At 41.9% G+C, this 20,457-nt stretch overlaps 1 protein-coding gene across 1 annotated transcript in view; it reads right to left on the bottom strand.

The window, feature by feature from the left end:
* The window catches only part of PLA2G4A (phospholipase A2 group IVA), a 134,414-nt gene that overhangs the window by 70,773 nt on the left and 43,184 nt on the right, over window positions 1–20,457 (bottom strand). The window contains exon 4 of the mRNA XM_077825030.1: window positions 5,620–5,768. Coding sequence (XP_077681156.1) covers window positions 5,620–5,768 — 149 coding nt within the window. The remainder of the gene's footprint in view (window positions 1–5,619; window positions 5,769–20,457) is intronic.

Genomic DNA, 20,457 nt, shown 5'->3' with positions numbered 1-20,457 from the left:
ATGGCAGTCATTATTTTAATAATGGTAGTTGTATGTTTAATATCTATTTTAGGGTTTTGTATTGCCTCCAATCACCATGGGACCTGAATGCCATTCTACAAAATCCACAAGAATAGCAAAGTCCCTAGGAGACTTTAATAGCATCTCTGGTACTTCTCTCTTTATGGAGTTAAAACTCCTCTTGGAGTAGAATGTTTATTTTATTTTTGAGTGTGAAGTGCCTTTTTTGTGGTGGAAAGGCATTTTTCAGGGTGTCTTCCTACACAGAGTCAAATTCTGTCATTTAATTTTATGCAGAATACAGAGACTTTACACTGAATTGCATGTGTGTGTAATAATACCATGCTACAGACAATTTTGTGATGGGGCAAAGCCAGATGAATATAGGAAAGTAGTAAGAAACAGGTATGTTAGCCCCAGGCTAAACAAATCCCTGTTACCATGGTAACCAAATGGCAGTTGCTCTAGGTTAAGCAAGAGACCTGGGGCTCATTAAGATCCTTCTAGAAAGCAGTGGAGATAGCTAAGTTGATTGGGACACCTGAAGCCAATCAAGGGCTGGCTGGAACTAGAAAAACCCTCCCAGTTAAGTCAGTTAGGTGTGCATGCCAGGGGCTGTAGGAGGAAGCTGCGCCACTGGAGAAATTCGGCAGTATGAACCCTATCAGGCACAAGGAAGGAGGCGTTGAGGTAAGGGTGAAGTAGATGTTGAGGAAGTAGGGGCTGCTGTGAGGAAAATGGCCCAGGGAATTGCACTCATCCTGTTTCAGAAAGTCAGCTACCAACAGCTGCTACTATTAGGGTCCCTAGGCTGGAGCCTGGAGTAGAGGGTGGGCCCAGGCTCCCCGCTCTCCCTGATTAATCACAGAGACTGTGAGACAACGGAGACTTTGAGAGGGTGAGTTGCTTCTTCCCACCTCCCTTGCTGGTTTATGATGAAAATGGCTCAGTAGGCTGTGACCCTTACCTCTAAAGAGAGAAGGGCTAAGTGGAGGGTCACAGTGAGCCTCTTAGGCTAGCGTAATCTGCCTGGAAGCGTGGCACCCACTGAGACAAGGTTGGAGCTTTGCCACAATTTCTTGTAGTCTAGTAAACTTATATTATTACAGTAAACCTTTACTATGGCCACTATATATTTTGCTAACTAATATGCAACTTACCATTATTATGTAGTGTTGCTGACTCTGTGGTGCTAATTTTCAGGGCCTTATATATCATATGGCTCAGGAACCAGCTAAAATCTTTAATTAGTTTAAGTAATCACACTGAATTCCTGTTTATAACATATATCTTGGTAGGTCTGCTACAGGAAAAGGATACTTACATAACCTTGGAAGTAGATTGCTGCTGCATTATACTGGAAATTAACTCATACCATATTGCACTAGATGCCAGCTCATAAAATATTATGCTTTTTAATGACTACATAAAACCACGATGGGGAGCGGGGGGAAAGAGTGAGAAACACCTCATAAAATCAAAGATGATTTACAAGTTATGTTTTAGGAACTGTCTGAATTCTTACCATAGCAGGAAATCACTTAGTCAGACCATACAATAGCGAAAAGTGAGTAATTCAGACCATACCACACTAAGAAATGACTGAGACCACACAATAGTCTGAATTAAATACTACCTTCCCAATTTCTTCTTGACCTCCTAATACATACAAACATAGAACAGAAAGATGTGTTTTTGCTTTGAGGAAGGCAGGATGGATAAGCCATTAGCCATTACAGTTAGTTGAGTTAATAGTCTATCTTTTTAAATTTTATTGAGCAAATTCCATATTCAGCACATTCATGCAACCACGGTGAAGTTTGTGAGTCTGTTAGCAAAATTTGAGCTGGGTTGTCTAAGAGGATTCTGTCTATTATGTCAATATTACCAGATAGACTAGCTGTACCTTGATTCCTGTGCCCCATCCCCAGTTTCTCACTGATCACTCAGTTGATTTTTAAAGACTGCAGGAGCTATTGTAGACCTTATGCAGAAAATCAGGCTCATGGCTCCTGTTCATCTTCTAAAGCCCAAAGAGGTTGTGAGAATCTTAGATGAGCCACAAATAAGGAAAGCTGATAAAGGGAGTCAAATAAAAGTATGGAGTCAGGTAAGTAGTGGGGACTGACAGAGGGTAGAGACTATGCAGAGCCCTGAACTCTGCCAGGATGCCTGGTGACAGATTCTCCTGAAGAAAGCACTGCTCTATCACTTCCCAATTCTCAGTGCCTTAAAATTTGTAGCTCTGCAGGGTATCCTGTTCCCTGCTTTCAATGCATCTTAAACATTTTTAAACAGAGATGGGGCGGGAGGGGAGCCAAAGGAGATTCAAAACAAAAATCATGTTAAGATGGAGTTAAAGAATGAGCCAGTAATTTATGGGATAAATACAAAACAAAACAAATTAAGTTAAACTTAAAAGAAACCAAATATGTGAAATGCACATTGAAGGCATTCAAAGAATCTTAACTCTGCCCTTGTTGTTACACTAGCTTCCCATCTTCCTTTCTATGCTCCTTCAGCAGCTACTTGGTAAGACGCACGATATTATAGATTCTCCTTTCTTCTGTGATAGCCTTGGCCTTTGTACACATAATGCAAGAGTAAAATGAGAATATGTATCCTAACTCCTATTCTGTTTGAATTAGCCAGCAACATGAGCCAATATGGACATTCTGCACATTATAAAAACAATATGTAAGATAACTGCTTGGAGACACGTGAAATTCTTCCCCGGCAGACAACTGTCATAATCTACCTTACAAAGATGGAAAATGTGGATAGTTTCTTAATCACCAATGAGGTCTCTCACTGTCTTCCCAGTTATAGTGATAGTTTTAACTAAAATTACAGTGTTGCTCCAATACAAGGGGTGAAGTTGATTGTCAAGCTTGATGACATGGGCATAGGACACACAGGCAAGGATGTTTTGGGCTTCTTTATTATTATTTACTTCCCCTTGGCAACAAGAGGTTTGAGGAGGGATCATGAAGTAGCATCAGGTGGGTTTCAGAGCGGTAGCCATGTTAGTCTGTATCAGCAAAAACAACGAGGAGTCATGTGGCACTTTAGAGACTAACAAATTTATTTGGCCATAAGCTTTTGTGGGTTAAAACCCACTTCATCAGATACATGGAGTGGAAAATACAGTAGGCAGGTATAAATACACAGCACATGAAAAGATGGGAGTTGCCTTACCAACTGGTGGGTCAGTGCTAATGAGCCAATTCAATTAAGGTGGAAGTGGGCTATTCTCAACAGTTGACAAGAAGTGGTGAATACCAAGGGAGGAAAAATCACTTTTGTAGTGCTGATGAGGCCAATGTAATCAAGGTTGGCCCATTTCAAACAGCTGACAAGAAGGTGTGAGTATCAGCAAAGGGGGAAATTAGTTTTTGTAGTGACCCATCCACTCCCAGGCTTTATTCAGGCCTAATTTGATGGTGTCCAGTTTGTAAATTAATTCCAGTTCTGCAGTTTCTCACTAGAGTCTGTTTCTGAAGTTTTTTTGTTGAAGAGTTGCCACTTTTAAGTCTGTTATTGAGTGTCCAAGGAGATTGAAGTATTATCCTGTTGTTTTTTGAATGTTATAATTCTTGATGTCTGATTTGTGTCCATTTGTTTTTTTGTGTAGAGACTGTCCGGTTTGGCCAATGTACATGGCAGATAGGCATTTCTGGCACATGATGGCATATATCACATTGATAGGGTGGGTGTATCACAGTCTATTTCAAGTAATTGCAGGAGAGGGAAGCACTGGTGGACCTAACTTCTGCTTTTTTTCTTCCTTGCTGTTTCTACAAATACTTTCATGTGAAGAAAAGTGACTCATTCCATTCTTTGTGCTGGTATCTATCTGGTGCCTACAACAGGGGACTAAGAGTTAGAACTTTGAGTTCTATTCTCAGATTTCCTACTTCACAGGTAATACTCCCAGGCAAATCACTTAGGGTACCTCTTTGCTACACACATAACTAAGGTGATGGGCACCGAGGTGTGAGCAGCAGGCCTAGCCCAGGTGTGAGCAGCCACAATACAAAGCCACACATGAGTTACTGTGTTCTCTCACTGATGCTGCCTTCACCCATGTATGTTGCTAAGACTTCAGGGGGAAGAGACCCTGGTTCTTTGTGCTGCAGTAAGCAGATGGGCCTCTCTATGATCCTGTCCTAGTGAATTGTGGGAGAACTTGTCCGTCCTTCAGAGCACATGGGGAGAAACTGTAGGAAGACATTGAAGACTATCAGTACTTGAGTGGTTGAGCCCAATGGCTCTGAACCTTTCCAGACTACTGAACCCCTTTCAGGAGTCTGATTTGTATTTCATCTCTCTTAAAAACTACTTGCTTACAAAATCAGACTAAAAATACAAAATAGTGTCACAGCACACTATTACTGAAAATTGCTAACTTTCTCATTTTTACCATATAATTATAAAATAAATCAATGGGAATACAAATATAGCACTTACATTTCAGCATATAATATATAGAGCAATATAAACAAGTCCTTGTCCATATGAAATTTTAGTTTATATTGACTTTGCTTGTGCTTTTTAGTGTAGCCTGTTGTAAAAGTAGGCATATATCTAGACGAGTTGATGTACCCCCTGGAAGGCCTCTGAGTACCCCCAGGGGTATGTGTACCCCTGGTTGAAAACCATTAGTTTAGCCTGTGTCCTCTCTGCAAAGTGGACAGGTTACCAAACAAGAGCCAGTGTAAACTCTGCAATGAAAATATACTCAAACTCTGGACACACTAAAATGGTTAGACTAACACAATCTTTTGTACATACAGTGTTATAATGCTTAATTAATTAGGGATTGATAGTGACTTGGACTAGATGCCTGTACAAAGGAGTGACAGATCCCTTATGCTCCTTAGGGGAGGTTACTCAGGCCTTGTCTACACTACGTGGTTAAGTCAACCTAAGTTACGCTACTCCAGCTAGGTAAATAAGGTAGCTGGAGTCAATGTAGGGTAGGTCAACTTACTGCGGTGTTTACACCATGCTGTGTTGAAGGGAGACATTCTCCCATCAACTTACCTTTGTCTTCTCATTCCGATGGAATACCAGAGTGGACCTGAGAGTGCTCTGTGGTCGATTTAGCAGGTCTTCACTAAACCCAATAAATCGACCCCTGCTGCATTGATCACAGCAGTGTCAATCCATAGTAAGTGTACACATGGCCTCAGACCTTGGGACCAGGCATATAGAAGTAAGTGGAGCTAATCTCCCATTTACTCCCTCCTCTAGTTGGCAGAGAGGAATAAGCAGAGACTTGGTTCCACCCCCACCTACTTTCTGAGCCAATGAAGGGAGAAAATACTGGTTTGCTGCTGCTGTAAAGAACAGTAAATTACTAGTCTCAGTAGCAAACAGGTAAGAAATTGTGACTCAGAAGTGTATCAGTGTCAATGCCATCCAAGGCTGTTCCTGGGATGGTGGAACTTATGCACCAACCCCTTGCTCAGGCCTGCGTATAAAGGCAAAACCTTAATGTTTAGAAAACTGAAATGCTCAGATAACAGATGTTGTGTATGTGCAAAGTGTTGTTGTTTTAACCCTCCTGACACTGCTCAACATCCATTTCTAGCTGTACCTCAGTACATGATTTACCTCCAGAACATTTTCCTGGTTCGGGTCCAAAATAAACTCAAAGGTCTCATTCCACACAGGGTTCACATTATTATTGAAGTGTTTTGTTCTCTTTCTGCAGTCAGGGGCTGAGGGGATGAACAGCTCCACATAAGGGTCTGGAGTGTCAACTGTAGAGTACCAAACAGAGGGTAATATTAGTTAGAACTTGTGTTTGGATAGCATTAACCAAAACAAATTTAGGAAAGGACAAGTGCATTGTAAGTCATCTCATTATATACAGTAGTAAATGAAAGGTACATGGCCTGATCTTGCTTCCCTAAAGATCAAAGTAGTGATGCCACTGATGTTAATGGGAGTGGGAGTAGGCCTTGACTGAGAGAATGACATTGTGAGTAAAGATACATATTTATTGAAAAAATGCTACAATGTTGTTGTGGTTATTTAAAGAAGCATCCCTGACCACATACACACTCACACACACAATAGCAACACTACGTGGTATCACAGTAGCAGAAAGGATACCCAATGAAATGGTCTTCAATTAAAAATTTTAAAAAAAGATATTTCGGATTCAGGAAAGACTCCCAAGGCTACCAAAGGTTTTGCAGAACTAAGGAATACAGTAATGAGCCATTTATGTACTTCCTGATCCTGTAATGATATCCATGTGGGCACATCCCTGGGTGGAGCCATTGAAATCACTGGGGATCTGTCCTGGCACAGAGGTCCACCCTTATGAATATCACTGTAGGACTGGGACCTTATTTACATATTCCATTTAAATTGTGACTGCGTAGACGAATAGCTGAAATTCTAACTATTCCATTTGTATCCAGTGCAGAGTATGAGCGATGGAGAAAATGTAGCTAGAAGAGTCTTAATTAAGTTGCTTTAACTATTACCATTTTATTACTAAAAGCAAATGCTATGCTGTAAACAGCCTTGCTAAATCCCTACATCCTTTGAAGGCAAATAGTTTTTATTTTTTTGGACAGGAGAAGTAAATAACTAGTTTTTAACCATCATCATCTGATAGGAAGCATGAATAGGTAAATTCTGTAACTGGGATAAAATTGCCATGACATTGCATTTTTAAAAGATAAAAGAGCATTTTGATGATAGATATTATTTTCTTATATCTGCTTTAAAGGAGAAGATGTCAGATATACTAGATAAGTGAAGACAGCAGAGCTGATACATACAGTAGGTAATGACTACAGTAAGTATAAATATTATTGGTAGAAAAGTTGTACCAGTGGTTGATCAGCTTTTTATTTAGTTCAACCTATTCAGTCCATTTTTCTTCAGTTATCTAATACAGCCAGTAATTTGTTCCATTTATCTTAACTTCATTCTTGACAACCAAATTTTTACTGTACATATTTGGTTTTGCAGCAATAGTTCTCTGATCCTGCAAAGGGATCTGCTAGTGTAGATCCTTATGTTCACCAATCCCTTTGATTTCAGTGGGACTCTTTGTGGGAATTTAGATCTGGGCTGGGACATCCCACCACACGATCAGGGTAACATTGCTGAATTACATATGCATGCTGGTACAAGGAATTCTCTCCATATCTTCTTGGCTTATCATAAGTTAGAGTCATTTGGTCTGATGTCAGAAAACTGATACCCATCTTTAGAGGATCATGTCATCAGAGGTTGTTTTCTGCTTTTGCCCAACAGCCTAGTTCATGAAGTTAAATATGTGCAGTCATCACAAACAATGACCATTTTCTTAAGGATCTCTCTTGGTCCAAAAAATTACACCGCATTTGAGCTACATATATTTTCATCAGAATACACTCTTTCATCAAAGCCAAAACGTGTCGGGTAGACCTGTTGATTTCATCAATGCTTTTGCCAGGAAGGTTTCAGAGGTCCAGGGATCTCTGGTCACTTCTGACCAGAGAAAGAGACCTGAATTGAAAACTTGATCTTTCAAGCAGAAAATGGACATTTCAACACAATTCTGTTCTGCAAAAACATTTGAACAATTCTGATTTTGTTCCAATGTGGAACGAAAACAAATTTCAAAACCTCAGAAGTTGTCATGGAAAGAAATTTTTGTCCTCCAGCCACCTCTAATGCAGACCCAAGACAAACTTCAACTCAGCCTCTCAGTGTACTATTCAAAGACTAATAATTGTGGGTGGGGGAGGTGACAGAACATCTATAGAGTCTGAAATATTTTCAAAATATCCTTTGCCCATTGTAGATGTGGAATAATATGCATGTACAATAGTGTGAGTTAAATATTAATCATGCTTTTTTCTGATTAGTGGGACTTGAGGGACTGTACCAGAAATCCAATCCCTTCAATGCATTTTATTTACTAATTGTAAAATTCACATAGAAAAAGCACTTTTAGTTTCCTGCCTATTTTATAGTGAACAGATCTTACTGTGTCAAATTTTTCATGGCAAACTATGATCCATCAGAAGAACTTTTTACTGCTTAAAAAATAAGAGGAGGGTTTTGCAATATAGTGACTGTGAGAGAGAGAGAGAGCATGCAAACTTGTAGGATTTGGCAGCCTACATTCCACTCTGCACAATATTTATAGAACTATTTAAAAACCAAGGAAAGCCTGGGCAGTCCTTTAGGGTATGCCTATACTGCAATGAATGTCCAGGGTTAGCAGAACTCAAGTTAGCAGACCCTGCATTTCATAACCTAGGGCTTGAGCATTTACACTCATTAGTAACCACAAGCTACGAATTTTTGAAGCCTGGGTCCCAACCTGGGTCTCCAGCATCTATACTGCATTATGTGGGCCCAAGTCTAACCCCCATATCCCAGACTTCCTAATGCCCTCCCAAAATGTGGCCACTATAGCCCTTTGTTCATGGTGCAGTGTGGGAAAACTTGACTGTCCAGAGTCCAAAACATCAGGATGTGGGATTACTTTTGGCAGACTCCAGGAGCGTGAGTCCAGTGGGGATGCATCCACACTGCAAAGCAATAGGGCTTGAACCCTGAGTTTGAACTCAGGCTCCAGCCTACCCGCCCCCTTTTGTCTACAAACAAATCATGCTAACCCATGGCTTGGATCCAGAATCCCAGGCCCCTCAGTGGAGGAGGATCCAAGCCTGGGTCAAGTCAGTCAAATTCCTATCTACTCCAACTTTTGAAAAAACTGATTAACATGACTGTGTATTTTAGCTCCTTGGATGAAAAGTAAATCTGCTTTAATGCTATGCAGACCTCCTTCCTGACCTCTGGAAACTGAAATGCTGGATTCTGAATATCCTGATAATACTGTCACTAACTAATGCAGACCTCCTGATGCCAAAGGACTGAACTTCTACACATCAGCTTGGTTTTGAACCAAGCTACTTTTGCCATGCCAAGTCAGTCTGTTGAAGCTGAAACTAATGCATTTTGCAGCTAAACTTAAAAGCAGTTACTGTATGAATGACTGGGAGGAAAAATATTTAACTAGCTCAAAATCTCAACAAACAAAACATTCATCCCACTGTGTAACAAAAATGCCCCAGGCCAAGAGTTTCTCAACTGCCCTTTCACGTTTGAAAGTTTACTTTGCAGTCTTTTCAATTGAGAAAATGAAAATTTATTCCTTTAAGAATTTCGTCTGCAAATGGAAAGCAAAAATACAGGGAGCTTTTACGTGTTGATTAAGAGGAAGTTATTCACACTGTGCAGTAATAATGGTTGTTCAAGATGAGTGTCCCTATGGGTACTCCACTGTAGATGCATGTGCATTCCTGTGCTTCTGATAAGAGATCTTTGGTAGCAGTGTCTGTTCAACCCACACATGCACTCTCCCCTTCTCATGCTCTGCCTTGTGGCTAATTAGTGCTGTGCAAGCAAACCACCCTCAGATCCTTCTCTACCACAGAGTCCCTATCAAGAACTTTGAAACAGAGGGAAGGGCGGGTTATGGAGCACCCATAGGGACACCCATCTCAAGGAACCATCATTACTGCACAAGGTGAGTAACTTCCTCTTCTTCTTTGAGTAGTGTTCCTATGGGTGCTCCATTATAGGTGACTCTCAAGCAGTGTCCCTAATGGGAGGTTGGGGCTTTGGAATCAAGTCTGTTATGGATGATGATACTGCAGAGCTGAAACTAGCATTGGAAGCAGAGTCTCCAGTGATGGCATAGTGTTCTGTGAGTGTATGTACAGACACCCAAGGTGGCTGCTCTGCAGATTTCCAAGACAGGGACATTCTTGAGGAAGGCAACAAAGGAGGAAACTGACCTCATGGAGTGTGTGCGAATTCCAGGTAGAGGTACTATGTTGCGAACATGAAAACAGTTCAAGACCCATTTGGAGAGTCTCTGGACTGATATTGCTGTGCCGTTAGACCTTTCTGCAATGGAACGGAAGAGCTTACGAGATTTCCTAGAAGTCTTTGTCCTGTCCAAGTAGAAGGCCAGGGCTCTCCTAACATCTAGCATGTGCAGTATGGCCTCTCTGTTACCATGGGGAGGCTTAGGATAAAAAGTTGGGAGGATCTGGTTGGTTCATGTGAAAAGATGAGGCCACTTTAGGAATAAACTTTGGGTGTAGCCAGATAGTAACCTTGTTGTGAAAGAATACTGTGAAGTGGGGTGTGCCATAAGTACTGCTATTTCCCCTGTTCTCCTCACTGAGGTGATGGCCACCAGAAATGTTATCTTCATTGACAGGTGTGTAAGTAAACAAGTAGCCATTGGTTCAAAGGGTGATCTAGTCCATCTCTTTAAGACTAGTTTTAGGTCCCATGTTGGAGTAGGGCATCTGGGTTGGGGAAAGAGGTTTGTTATGCCCTTAAGGAATCTCTTTGTAGTTGGGTGTGAGAAAACTGAGTATCCCTCTACCTGTTGATGGAGACAGTATGTAATCTAACACCACCAGGAGAATAGCAGATGTAGGGATAATGTGCCTGGAATTGCACCAAACCTCAAACCCTTGTCCACTTTTATAGTTAAGTACGGTGGGTAACCAATTTCCTACTGTGTAGTAACACTTCCTGTACCTCCTGGAAGCAGGAGCTCTCTGTGCGTTGGAACTACGAAGAAGCCAAGCCTTGAGCTGGAGTATCTGCAGCTTGAGATGGAGAGTGTGTCCTTCTTTCTGTGAGAGGAGGTAAGCAGTGGGTTGAAGAGGGACTGGTTGACAAGTCATCTGTCTCGCTCAGGTGGGAGCAATCAGTATGACATTTGCTTTTTCTCTTTATTTTCAACAGGACCTTCAAGAAGAGAGGGAACGGGGCAATGGTGTAAAGAAGGCCCTTTTCCCATGGAAGAAGGAGATCGTCCCCTAATGAGTGCTGTCCGAGGTCGGCCCTGGAGCAATAATGTGGGGATTTCCTGTTCAGGTAAGTAGCAAACAAGTTTATTGTCGGTGTCCCCCACTGACAAAATATGCTGCGAAGTACTGCTGGGTTCACTTCCCACTCATGGTCATGTGAAAACTGCCTGCTGTTATGTTCTGCACTAATGATAGGTAGGCTGCTAATATTAGAACATTGTGGCAAATGCCCCAGTTTCAGAGCTTTAGCGCTTTTGCACAGAAGTAGGATGATCTGGTTCCTCCCTGATGATTTATGTAGCACGCAATGTTGTCGTGTGTGTATCTCTGAGCAGTGAACACAAGCATTCCTGACCACCCCGAGTTCAACAACGTTGATGTGGAGAGTTACCTCTGAGGACTACCATTTGCCCCGAGTCTTGAGGTGTGCATCACAACCCATGAGGGAGAAGTAATGTCAAGGGAAGACTGAGTGAACAGGACCCCCATGCAAACATTTACCGAGTTTGACCCTGAAAGGCATCAAGAAAGGGTTGTCTAACCAGTCTTTGTTTGGCCTATAAACCAAGCTGAACCATGTCTGCAGACACCTCATCTGTAGTTTGCCATGAAATATTACAAACATACCAGCCACCGTGTGCCGCAGAAGCTGGAGGAACGTCTGGCCGATGTTTGAGGTCTGGCTTGAACTGTCTCTAAGTGTGGACAGGCTGTGAAATCTGTGTTGTGGAAGGGGTGCCCTCACTTGCAGTGAGTCGAGATCGACCCCTATGAACTCCAAACATTGTATTGGAGTTAAGGTCGACTTTTGGATGTTAATTTGCAGGTCCAGGTTCATGAATAACCTCCACCTCTAGTCCAACCTCCTACTCCTCCAGAATCTCCTCAGGAGGTTCTGAGGCTCTAGAGATGGTGTCTGAGGGGGAATGCTTCGCAATCTCTCAGTGTATATAATGCTCCCCATGTATCCCAGTAGGGCCACTGGCGTGATGGAAAAGGCATGGGTGGCTGACCCCATGGTTGGTCATACCACAGGGGTTGATGTCCAGACTGAGGGTATGACTGGGAAGGCCCAGTCTGGTAGCGGGAGGAAGCATAGTGAGTGATGGGAGATGACCTCCTGGTCATTATCTGACTCTCCACTGGAAAACGGTGGAGCCGATACAGAGGTGCATGGATCAGTGCTGGTGTTCACTATGGAGTTCAAGATATGCCCAGGACTGAGGCCCTGGTACCAATTAAATGAGACTCTGATACCTCAGATACTGTGAGGTCCTTAGACAACCTAAATTCCTATTGTGTCACGGTATTTGGTACCATGAGCAGTTGCTGTTATTGAGTTGGCGGTACTGAGGGAGCTCGCAACCTTGGCTGCACTGAGCGCTCGGATGATGGTTGCCTCGCAATCATTGGTACCAACAGCATCCATACGATGCAGTCTTCCTGGAGGTTGCACAATCTCCACATCTGTCCCTGACCAGTGGTGCCATTGCTTTGGTGCCTGTGCCCAGGGGGTCCTTAGGCATACCAGCGGTATCATGTTTAGATGCCTTCAGTGCTGTGGTACCAAAGAGATCAAATGTGCCCTGAACCACCTCTGGTTGGTTCAGGGCTTACTATGAAGGCTCAAAGATCTCTTTTCGGAGATCTTGCATGGGGCATCTGAGGATTTCTTCCTTGGTTCACTGGAAGGCTATGGAGAAGATTTGTGTTGCCTGTGAGACTCTGAGCACAGGTCAAATACAGGCTGGAGAGCTCCCTCCAAAAGGAGCAGTTTTAGCTTCAGTTCCTATTTTTGGGGGGGGATCTGGTTTTTAGCTGCTGACAGAAGGCACACATCTGTGAAATGTGGCCCTGTCAGAGGCAACAGACACAGTAGGAATGCCCATCCATTACCGGAATGGACTCCGTGCAGAAGAGACACATCTTAAACCCAGGCGACCTGGGAATACTCCTTACTGGGGGCATTTCCTAGTATGGGGGGGAGGGGGAAGGGTAAAGCAAAAAACATTGTTTTTTAACAGGGAACAAAAAACTAAAGGAAACTCTGAGACTAAGAAAACAATAAAACTAGCTAAGAATGAATTTCTAGAGAGTAAAGTATCCGTGAATGGACTGCTAATGGCTCCCTCTCTAGCCTGGGGCTATAGGGAAGGAATTGAGGGTAGTCTGCCCCTACAGTGCTAATTAGCCTTGAGGCAGAGCACGAAGAGGGGAGAACACAGGTGCAGGATGAACAGACACTGCTACCAAAGATCTCCAATCAGAAGCACAGGGATGCAAATATACCTACAGTGGAGCGCCCCTAGGGACACTACTCGAAGAAGAAAATACTGATGTAAATTATATAATAGCAATCAAAAGCCTAGATCTGTTATTTCTTGGAGAAACAGAGACCAAAGACTTATTACAAGCTATTTCACATGTATCACTGTAATATTTGATTTTGTTTTTATTTCAAAATGTTAAAGTTGCCAAGTTTCATAGACAAAAAAAAAACCACCTTTAATCCAGTGGAAAAGTACTAATGATCTGAAGATTTCAATTTAAAAGTACAGTTTAAAAGGGAAACATTATTAGGAAATGGTTCAAGGGTCAAATGCTGTTAATCTAAAATAGCTTCATCACCACTGCAGGAGCAGTAAGTGCATAACATATTAAAGATGCAATATTGTCTGGAATTGTTCTGAGTCTCTCTTACACAATATATTAACCAGCCTGTCTGAAAGAGCAACCAAATGTTTCTCAAGAGAAACGATGTAGGACAGTTCATTCATATTTTTCCTGTGGGGTTACTTTTCTGAAATAGGTTCTTTGTTGTGTAGGAAGGTTCCTCTTGTGAATAAGGCATCAGACTATTCTTAACTTTGCCACAGGCTTCCTACATTACTTTAGGCAAGTGATTTAATCTCTCTATAGTTCATTGATGCCATTCATAACATAAAGCTAAAAATACCTACTGAAGTTTAACTCATTAATGATTGTTAAACACGTTGAAGTGCAAAACATTAACGGATATCAGTCTAAAGAGTTAAAAATAATGTGATAAATCAAGACAAATATAAATAAATTAGCTATCCACTGAAGGACAAGAAGTTTTCCATTTTCTGGAAATAAAGTTTATTAAGAGGCTTTATTTATGATTTCCTCCAATAAATTTTGGATGTGGTTATTTTCTGAGAGGAGAAATCAAAACTGTATCGAGGATAGAAGGACAAATTTAGACACATTCCTGCTGTCTCCCCACATGAAAACACATTCAATACTTGCTCCTCTTGATAATGTTTATTTTCCCCAAGACACTAAGAGTAGGGGGGAAATCCACCAATACACCTATGGGTATTGTTTTGACTTTAAATATAATCGTATGAAGATATTGTCATCTGGAACCAAGTGATTTGACTGAGGCCAGGATTCACCAGTCTGTCCCCAGTCATGGGGCCCAATGGGAGTGGAAGTTGTTGCCATGGAAAAAACCCACAAGCTCTCCATCACCAAAGAAACCACAAGCCACCAGCATGGCTTCACAAGTGCGTGGCTCTGGTCAGTGAAGGGAACATGGCAAGGGCACACAAATTATGCCAATTCAACACGTTCCCACTGCAGTCTGTTGACAGGGCTCCTATGGAGCCCCTGGTGGATATTAAAGCCAACTTTTCCCAATAAAACTCTAAGGGAGATCATGTAAGGGCATTCACATTGAGGTTAATTGTGCTGAGCCATAGTGGATCAAGACAGTACTAATAGGATCCCCCTGTGTTGGCCACATTGGGTATGTCTACACTGCAATAAAACACCCGCGTATGGCCCGTGTCAGCTGACTCTGGCTCTTTGGGGCTTGGGCTCTGGGGCTATAAAATTGCAGTGCAGATATTTGCGATCAGGCTGGAGCCTGGGCTATGGGCTCCCAGGATGGGAAGATCCCAGAGTCCAGGCATCAGCTCAAGCCTGAATGTTGACACTATCATTTAATAGCCCTGCAGCCCAAGCCCCTCGAGCACAGGTCAGCTGACATAGGCCAGCCACAGGTGTTTTATTGCAACACAGACATAGCCACTGAACCTGTCCCTCTGTTGGAAGCAGTTTCATCTGTGTTTATCTGTATTGATTGGCCCAGAACACACCACACTCTACAATACAATGGAAATCTGATTTGATCTGCAATTCGGCGTAGATCATGATAACGTTATGTCTACACGGCCCCACCTGATCATGCCATTTCTATCCCACCTGACCCATCAGCCACCTCGCTGTACCTTCCCCTTGGACTGAATTTCCTGGCAGGCAGACTTCATGCATGAATTCTGCCCACTAATCAGGATGCCCTTTGATGTACCTGGCTCCTGGACATTACAGTTATGTGGGGTTGATTGAGTTAAGCTAGCTTGTTTCAGCTAACTTAATTGGGGTCGGGGGGCAACAGCTTTTTCCTAGTCGGGTGGGAACTTGGATGCCAGGGTGAAGGGAGTCCTCAGGGACACATAGGATATGAGGAATCTATAAGTGTCACAGAAAGATTACTAGCAGGTGTCATACCAGGGAGAAGGAAGTTTATCAACAGTCTTGCTGAGTATTGCTTAGCTGCTACGACAACTGCCTGAGTTTCTTAGCTGTTGTGGCAAATATGTTTGTTTACATATGTAATTAAATATGAAAACAACACTTTATATTCAAGACTTGTTTTGATGCAAGCCTATTATTTTCCATTTTCTTTTAATTAAAAAGACATGGAACCTGTATATTATTTCAGAATGTCAATTCCTTTGGTCAGGCCAATGCCTTTCAGCATGCTCTGTACACTGCCAAAAGCCCTGCCAGCACTCAGTGAACAGTGATAGTCTAAATGACTCTGTGGACATTCATGCACAGTGTTTTTAGCATTAATGACTGGTCAATATACACCTATTTTTTAAATCTTCCATTGGGCACTGAATGTCCTCAAGGCCAAATGCCACTCTAGTGGAGCAAGTCTAACAGTTGCACCACTAACCACCCTAAAGGCATGTTCCTGGCTCTGAACTCCACAACTGGTCTTGAACCATTTCAGCCTCATTCATGGATCCAGTCACTCACAGCTTCTGTTCTGTAGCATGCAAAGTATGGATAGCATGATTCCACATCTGAGCAGAATACTACATATCACAAGGATCAGCTGATTACCAAATCTGATGGTTGCATCACTCACCTACATGAACAGACCCTGAGGCATATTTTGGTTGTGCAATGCAGAGATGAGTTGATTTCCTATCTGTGAAATAATCTAAATTAATAGTTAACTCACCAGAGACTTTATTGATACTTTGTATTTTTGTACTACCTTTCATCTGAAAGCAGTTTAAAAACTAACATTCATTAATCACAAAAGACTCCTGTAAGGTAGGTATTACTATATTTCTAATTTACATGTAGAAAAAAATTGAACCAAGGAAAGCTTAAGTGATTTGCCCAAGGCATGACAACAGGTCTATGTCAGAACCATATTAAGGACTGAGGGAGTTCAACGCCATTCCAGATCAGACAGCAGTAAGAAGTGATTGTATTAGCTAGCTTTCAACAGTGCACTGAATGGACACATTTTTCTGGGGGCTGCCGTCTCATGTACCAGAATCTCAGCTTTCATTAAAAAAATTAAGTCTCTAGTTCTTATGCAGACATAAGCTAAAAATGTGAACAGAGGGTGAACTGATGTTATGGTGTCTATCTGAATATGCAGATAACCTGAAACAAGAGCTCAAATACACAAACTTCCCCAGGTCATCTCAATAGATAGTTAACACTGAAGTTGAATGATGACACCTTCAGTGTTGAAGATTTCACTGCTGATGTATGCACAAAAAGGATGGAGAGAAACAGATTATGAAAATATCCTGCTCAACCCAGAATCCTGACCCAGAAATAAAGTGTCACTCTTGAATTCATTCTGTATTAACCCATCTATTAGCATGGTTAGTGCAGGCATTGTACCATCTTTACTCAGACTGGTGAAGGATTTCTCACACAAATAGTTCCACAAAGGTCAATGGGACTACTCATATGAGTAAACACTCAGTAGTCTGAATAAGTGTTGCACAGTCTGGCCCAAAGTAAACAGACTCCCTAGCTCTCAAGTTTCAGCTCTCAATACTCTCATACACACCACACTAGCTGAAGTCAATTAGAGTTGTCAGCCCTCTATCTTTTGCCAAAGTGTTGCTTTTTTACTAACACACTTTGTACAATTATTTCACCCTGTAGAGATGCTGCTGTGGGTTAACTGAATTTTTTCCCATCAGAATGAAACCAGCAGTCCGGGGGATAATGTAGCACACATTCTATTTATTTTCAGAAGCTGCTCTCTGACCTGAATTGGTCTCCCTTCTGCCAAATATGACATGCTGCAAACCACTGATAGAGAGATACACAAGAGGCTTCAACTGGGGTGAAAAAATCAAGTTTTCACCAACATTTATGTTAAATAATCACTCTTGCCTCCAATTTTTTTCTTTGTCTAAATGTAAAGTCAGAAAACAGCAATTTTGCCATCAAAAGACGTTTGTCAAAGGAAGTGGCAATTTTTTTCTGGATCATTTTCATACCCTTTTGCCCTTTTCAATGCAACAAGATTAGCTTTCCAGCTACTCTTGCAACAAGTGATGGGCCAAGAAAGTGGTAATCAGAATTGGATCCTGATCAGGGATTTTGGATTTCGGATTTGTATCCAAATCATGGATAGGTTTGGAGTTGATGGAACTGAAATCTCATGAGTTGTTCTCAATAATATTATTAATTAATTATATTATAGTGCTGCCTAGAGACAAACTATTGGACCATTTCCATGAGATTTCCATTACATCCAGACCCAAATACCTCTTCAAAATTCAAGTTCTTCTTCAGGTCCATACAGAAAGAGCATGTTCTCTTTCTAAACCACTTGCTGATTATTACTTTTTTTTAAAAAAAACCCCACATTTCCTTAGAAAGGCAAAGTAGTTTGTGGTCCTTCTGGTAAAAGTCATCATCGTAAGATGAAAATCTGATTGCAAATAAAAGTTGCAAATAAATTCACTCATCTTAAGCAAGATTACAGATGATTAAAAGAGAAGTCATCTAGCTAATTTACTTTGCTACCTCAATACATAATTTTGAATGCCAGGTGAATGTAAGAAACATAATTTCTACCTTCCACTTCTGCCATGTCAAAATCTGGAAAGGGAAAATCTTACTGGAAAAGAACCATATCCTGAAGGAACGGAGATAAACACTGCAGGCTCCCCTTTTGTAGGAAGGCCAGAAGAGGTTGCAAACCATATGACCTACAGAAAGCTTAGGAGCTGAAAATTTTAAAATCCTAACCAAGCACTGCAGATGCTGAGATATTTCGTGCATGAAAGCTGCCCCTCCACATGTCTTTCAGCCTCTCCAGCAATTTGACTCTGAGGGCACTCACAGTTTGGCTGTGTAGATTGGTTTCATCCTGACTTCCACTGATGGCAACACACCTCTTCATGCAGAATGGCATTGTGAACACAGGGGACACCCCAGCAACTGACACATGGAAAATTAGTAGAGGTAGCCAGATTTCTTCTTCCACACCTCTTGCACATTTTTCCTACTTATTTTCTGAATTTTTTTCTCCTTGCCACACTACAGGTATAGCCTAAGAGCTTGGGTGTTGCTACAGGTCAATTATGTGATGCAATTGTGAAAAAGGCTAATATTCTGGAGTCTATTAACAGGTGTGTCATATGTAAGACACGGGAGGCAATTGGCCCATTCTACTTGGCACTCGTTAGGCCTCAGCTGTTGTAGTGTGTCCAGTTCTGAGTGCCACACTTTAGCAGAGAAGTGGACAAATTGGAAAGAGTCCAGAGAAGAGCACCACAAATTTTAAAAGGTTTAGAAAACCTGACCTATGAACACAGGTTAAAAAAATGGAGCATTCTTGAGAAAAGAAGACTGAGAGGAGACCTGATAGCAGTCTTCAAATATTTCAAGGGCTGTTATAAAGAGGACAGTGATCACTTGTTCTCCATGTCCACTGAAGGTAGGACAAGAAGTAATGGACTTAATCTGTAGCAAGGAACATTTAGGTTAGATAGTAGGAAAAGCTTTCTAACTATAAGGATAGCTAAGAACTGGTATAGACTTCCAATGGAGGTTGTGGAATCCCAGTCATGAGAGATTTTTAAGAACAGTTTGGACAAACACCTGTCAGGGATGCTCTCGTTTCACTTGGTCCTGCCTCAGTGCAGGGGACTGGACTTTTGACTTCTCATGGTCCCTTCCAGCCCTACACTTCTAGGATTCTACAAATTCAGTGTATGCCACCAATCAGACAGTTCAGTACGTGGGGACCACTGCTAAATGTTTGTTCAGTAAAGATGCCTACAGAAAACACCAATTCAGAGCTGTAGGATGCACTAGTTAGTACACAAATAACTGCTAAACAGTCCATCCTGGCTCTGTAAACCCCAAACTGAAAGCAAACGTGGCTCAGGAGATACTAATTTTCATAACAAGACCTAGGACGGAGGGACAATCTCTCTGTTGAGAACCATTCTGTGTGAACAGAAGGGAACAACTAGGTGCAGGACAGAGAGCACTCTTATTATGTGCATATAAGAGCCAAAGCCTTTCAAGAAATGAGCTGCTATATTCTGCACTAGGTGAAGTAGTATTAAGCATAGCCCCAAGCCCAGCACATTTCATTAATCTAGTTTGGAGATCACAAAAGAGTTGGATCACTGTGGAAAAATATCCATTGGGAGAATAGGTCACTACCTCCAAGCCAACTGTAGATGGAAAAAGGCACCAGGTGCCACAGTTCTCACCTGACAATCCAGGCGTAGTTCTGTTTATGACCCCAAGACTGACAATTGACCTGGCAAAGGTCAGACATATCACAGCCGCTGTCAAATACTATGAGCATCTTCCCCGTCTTATGTGGACTAAGATCTAGCCAGAGCTTTCAGAACTATTCCCTACTTCAGTCAGTTCCTTGGAAAGCACAGAGACGACTGTAAAATGAGATCTAAGTGTTATGCACACATGGGTGACACTAGTGACCTAAACATGTCAGCCACCCATACATTTGGGGCAGCTGGGAGGACAAGATGAAGCTCTGCATGCAACAGTCCTTGGGAAGTAGAGTAAATACTCATTACCACCCTTTGGGACCTCTCCAAGGGGAAGGAACATACCATGATGGGTCATCCTGTAGGTGATTCAACACAGCCTCAATGCAATGGCATCAATAGATGCCAAAAGATCAAACAAAACCAGCAGAGACATTTTGCCTTCCTCCATCATCACAAGGAGATTGTGGCATGGCATTAATATTGTCTCCTCACTACACCCATGCCTGAACCAGGCTAGCAAGGATGAAGGATGTTCATGAGGTCAGGATGTGCCTGGTGTTGCCCAAACAGCGTCTTCTCAACAACCTACCCCAACTGTTGAAGTTGACACCAAGTGTTAGTTTCTTGAGCTGAGGTGTATTTAAGTGTGGCTTCCATCATTCCTTAAAAAGAAGTATTCACACAGGAAGTGTTAACAACAGGAATGAGACCGCCCCATAGATCTTTACCAGTCATGAGAGGCAAGGATCCAAATCTCAAAT

The sequence above is a fragment of the Eretmochelys imbricata genome, chromosome 8, assembly GCF_965152235.1.
Source record: "Eretmochelys imbricata isolate rEreImb1 chromosome 8, rEreImb1.hap1, whole genome shotgun sequence".
Taxonomy (NCBI): domain Eukaryota; kingdom Metazoa; phylum Chordata; order Testudines; family Cheloniidae; genus Eretmochelys; species Eretmochelys imbricata.
Note: the sequence above shows the minus strand (reverse complement) of the source record. Positions and strands in the feature narration are given on the sequence as shown.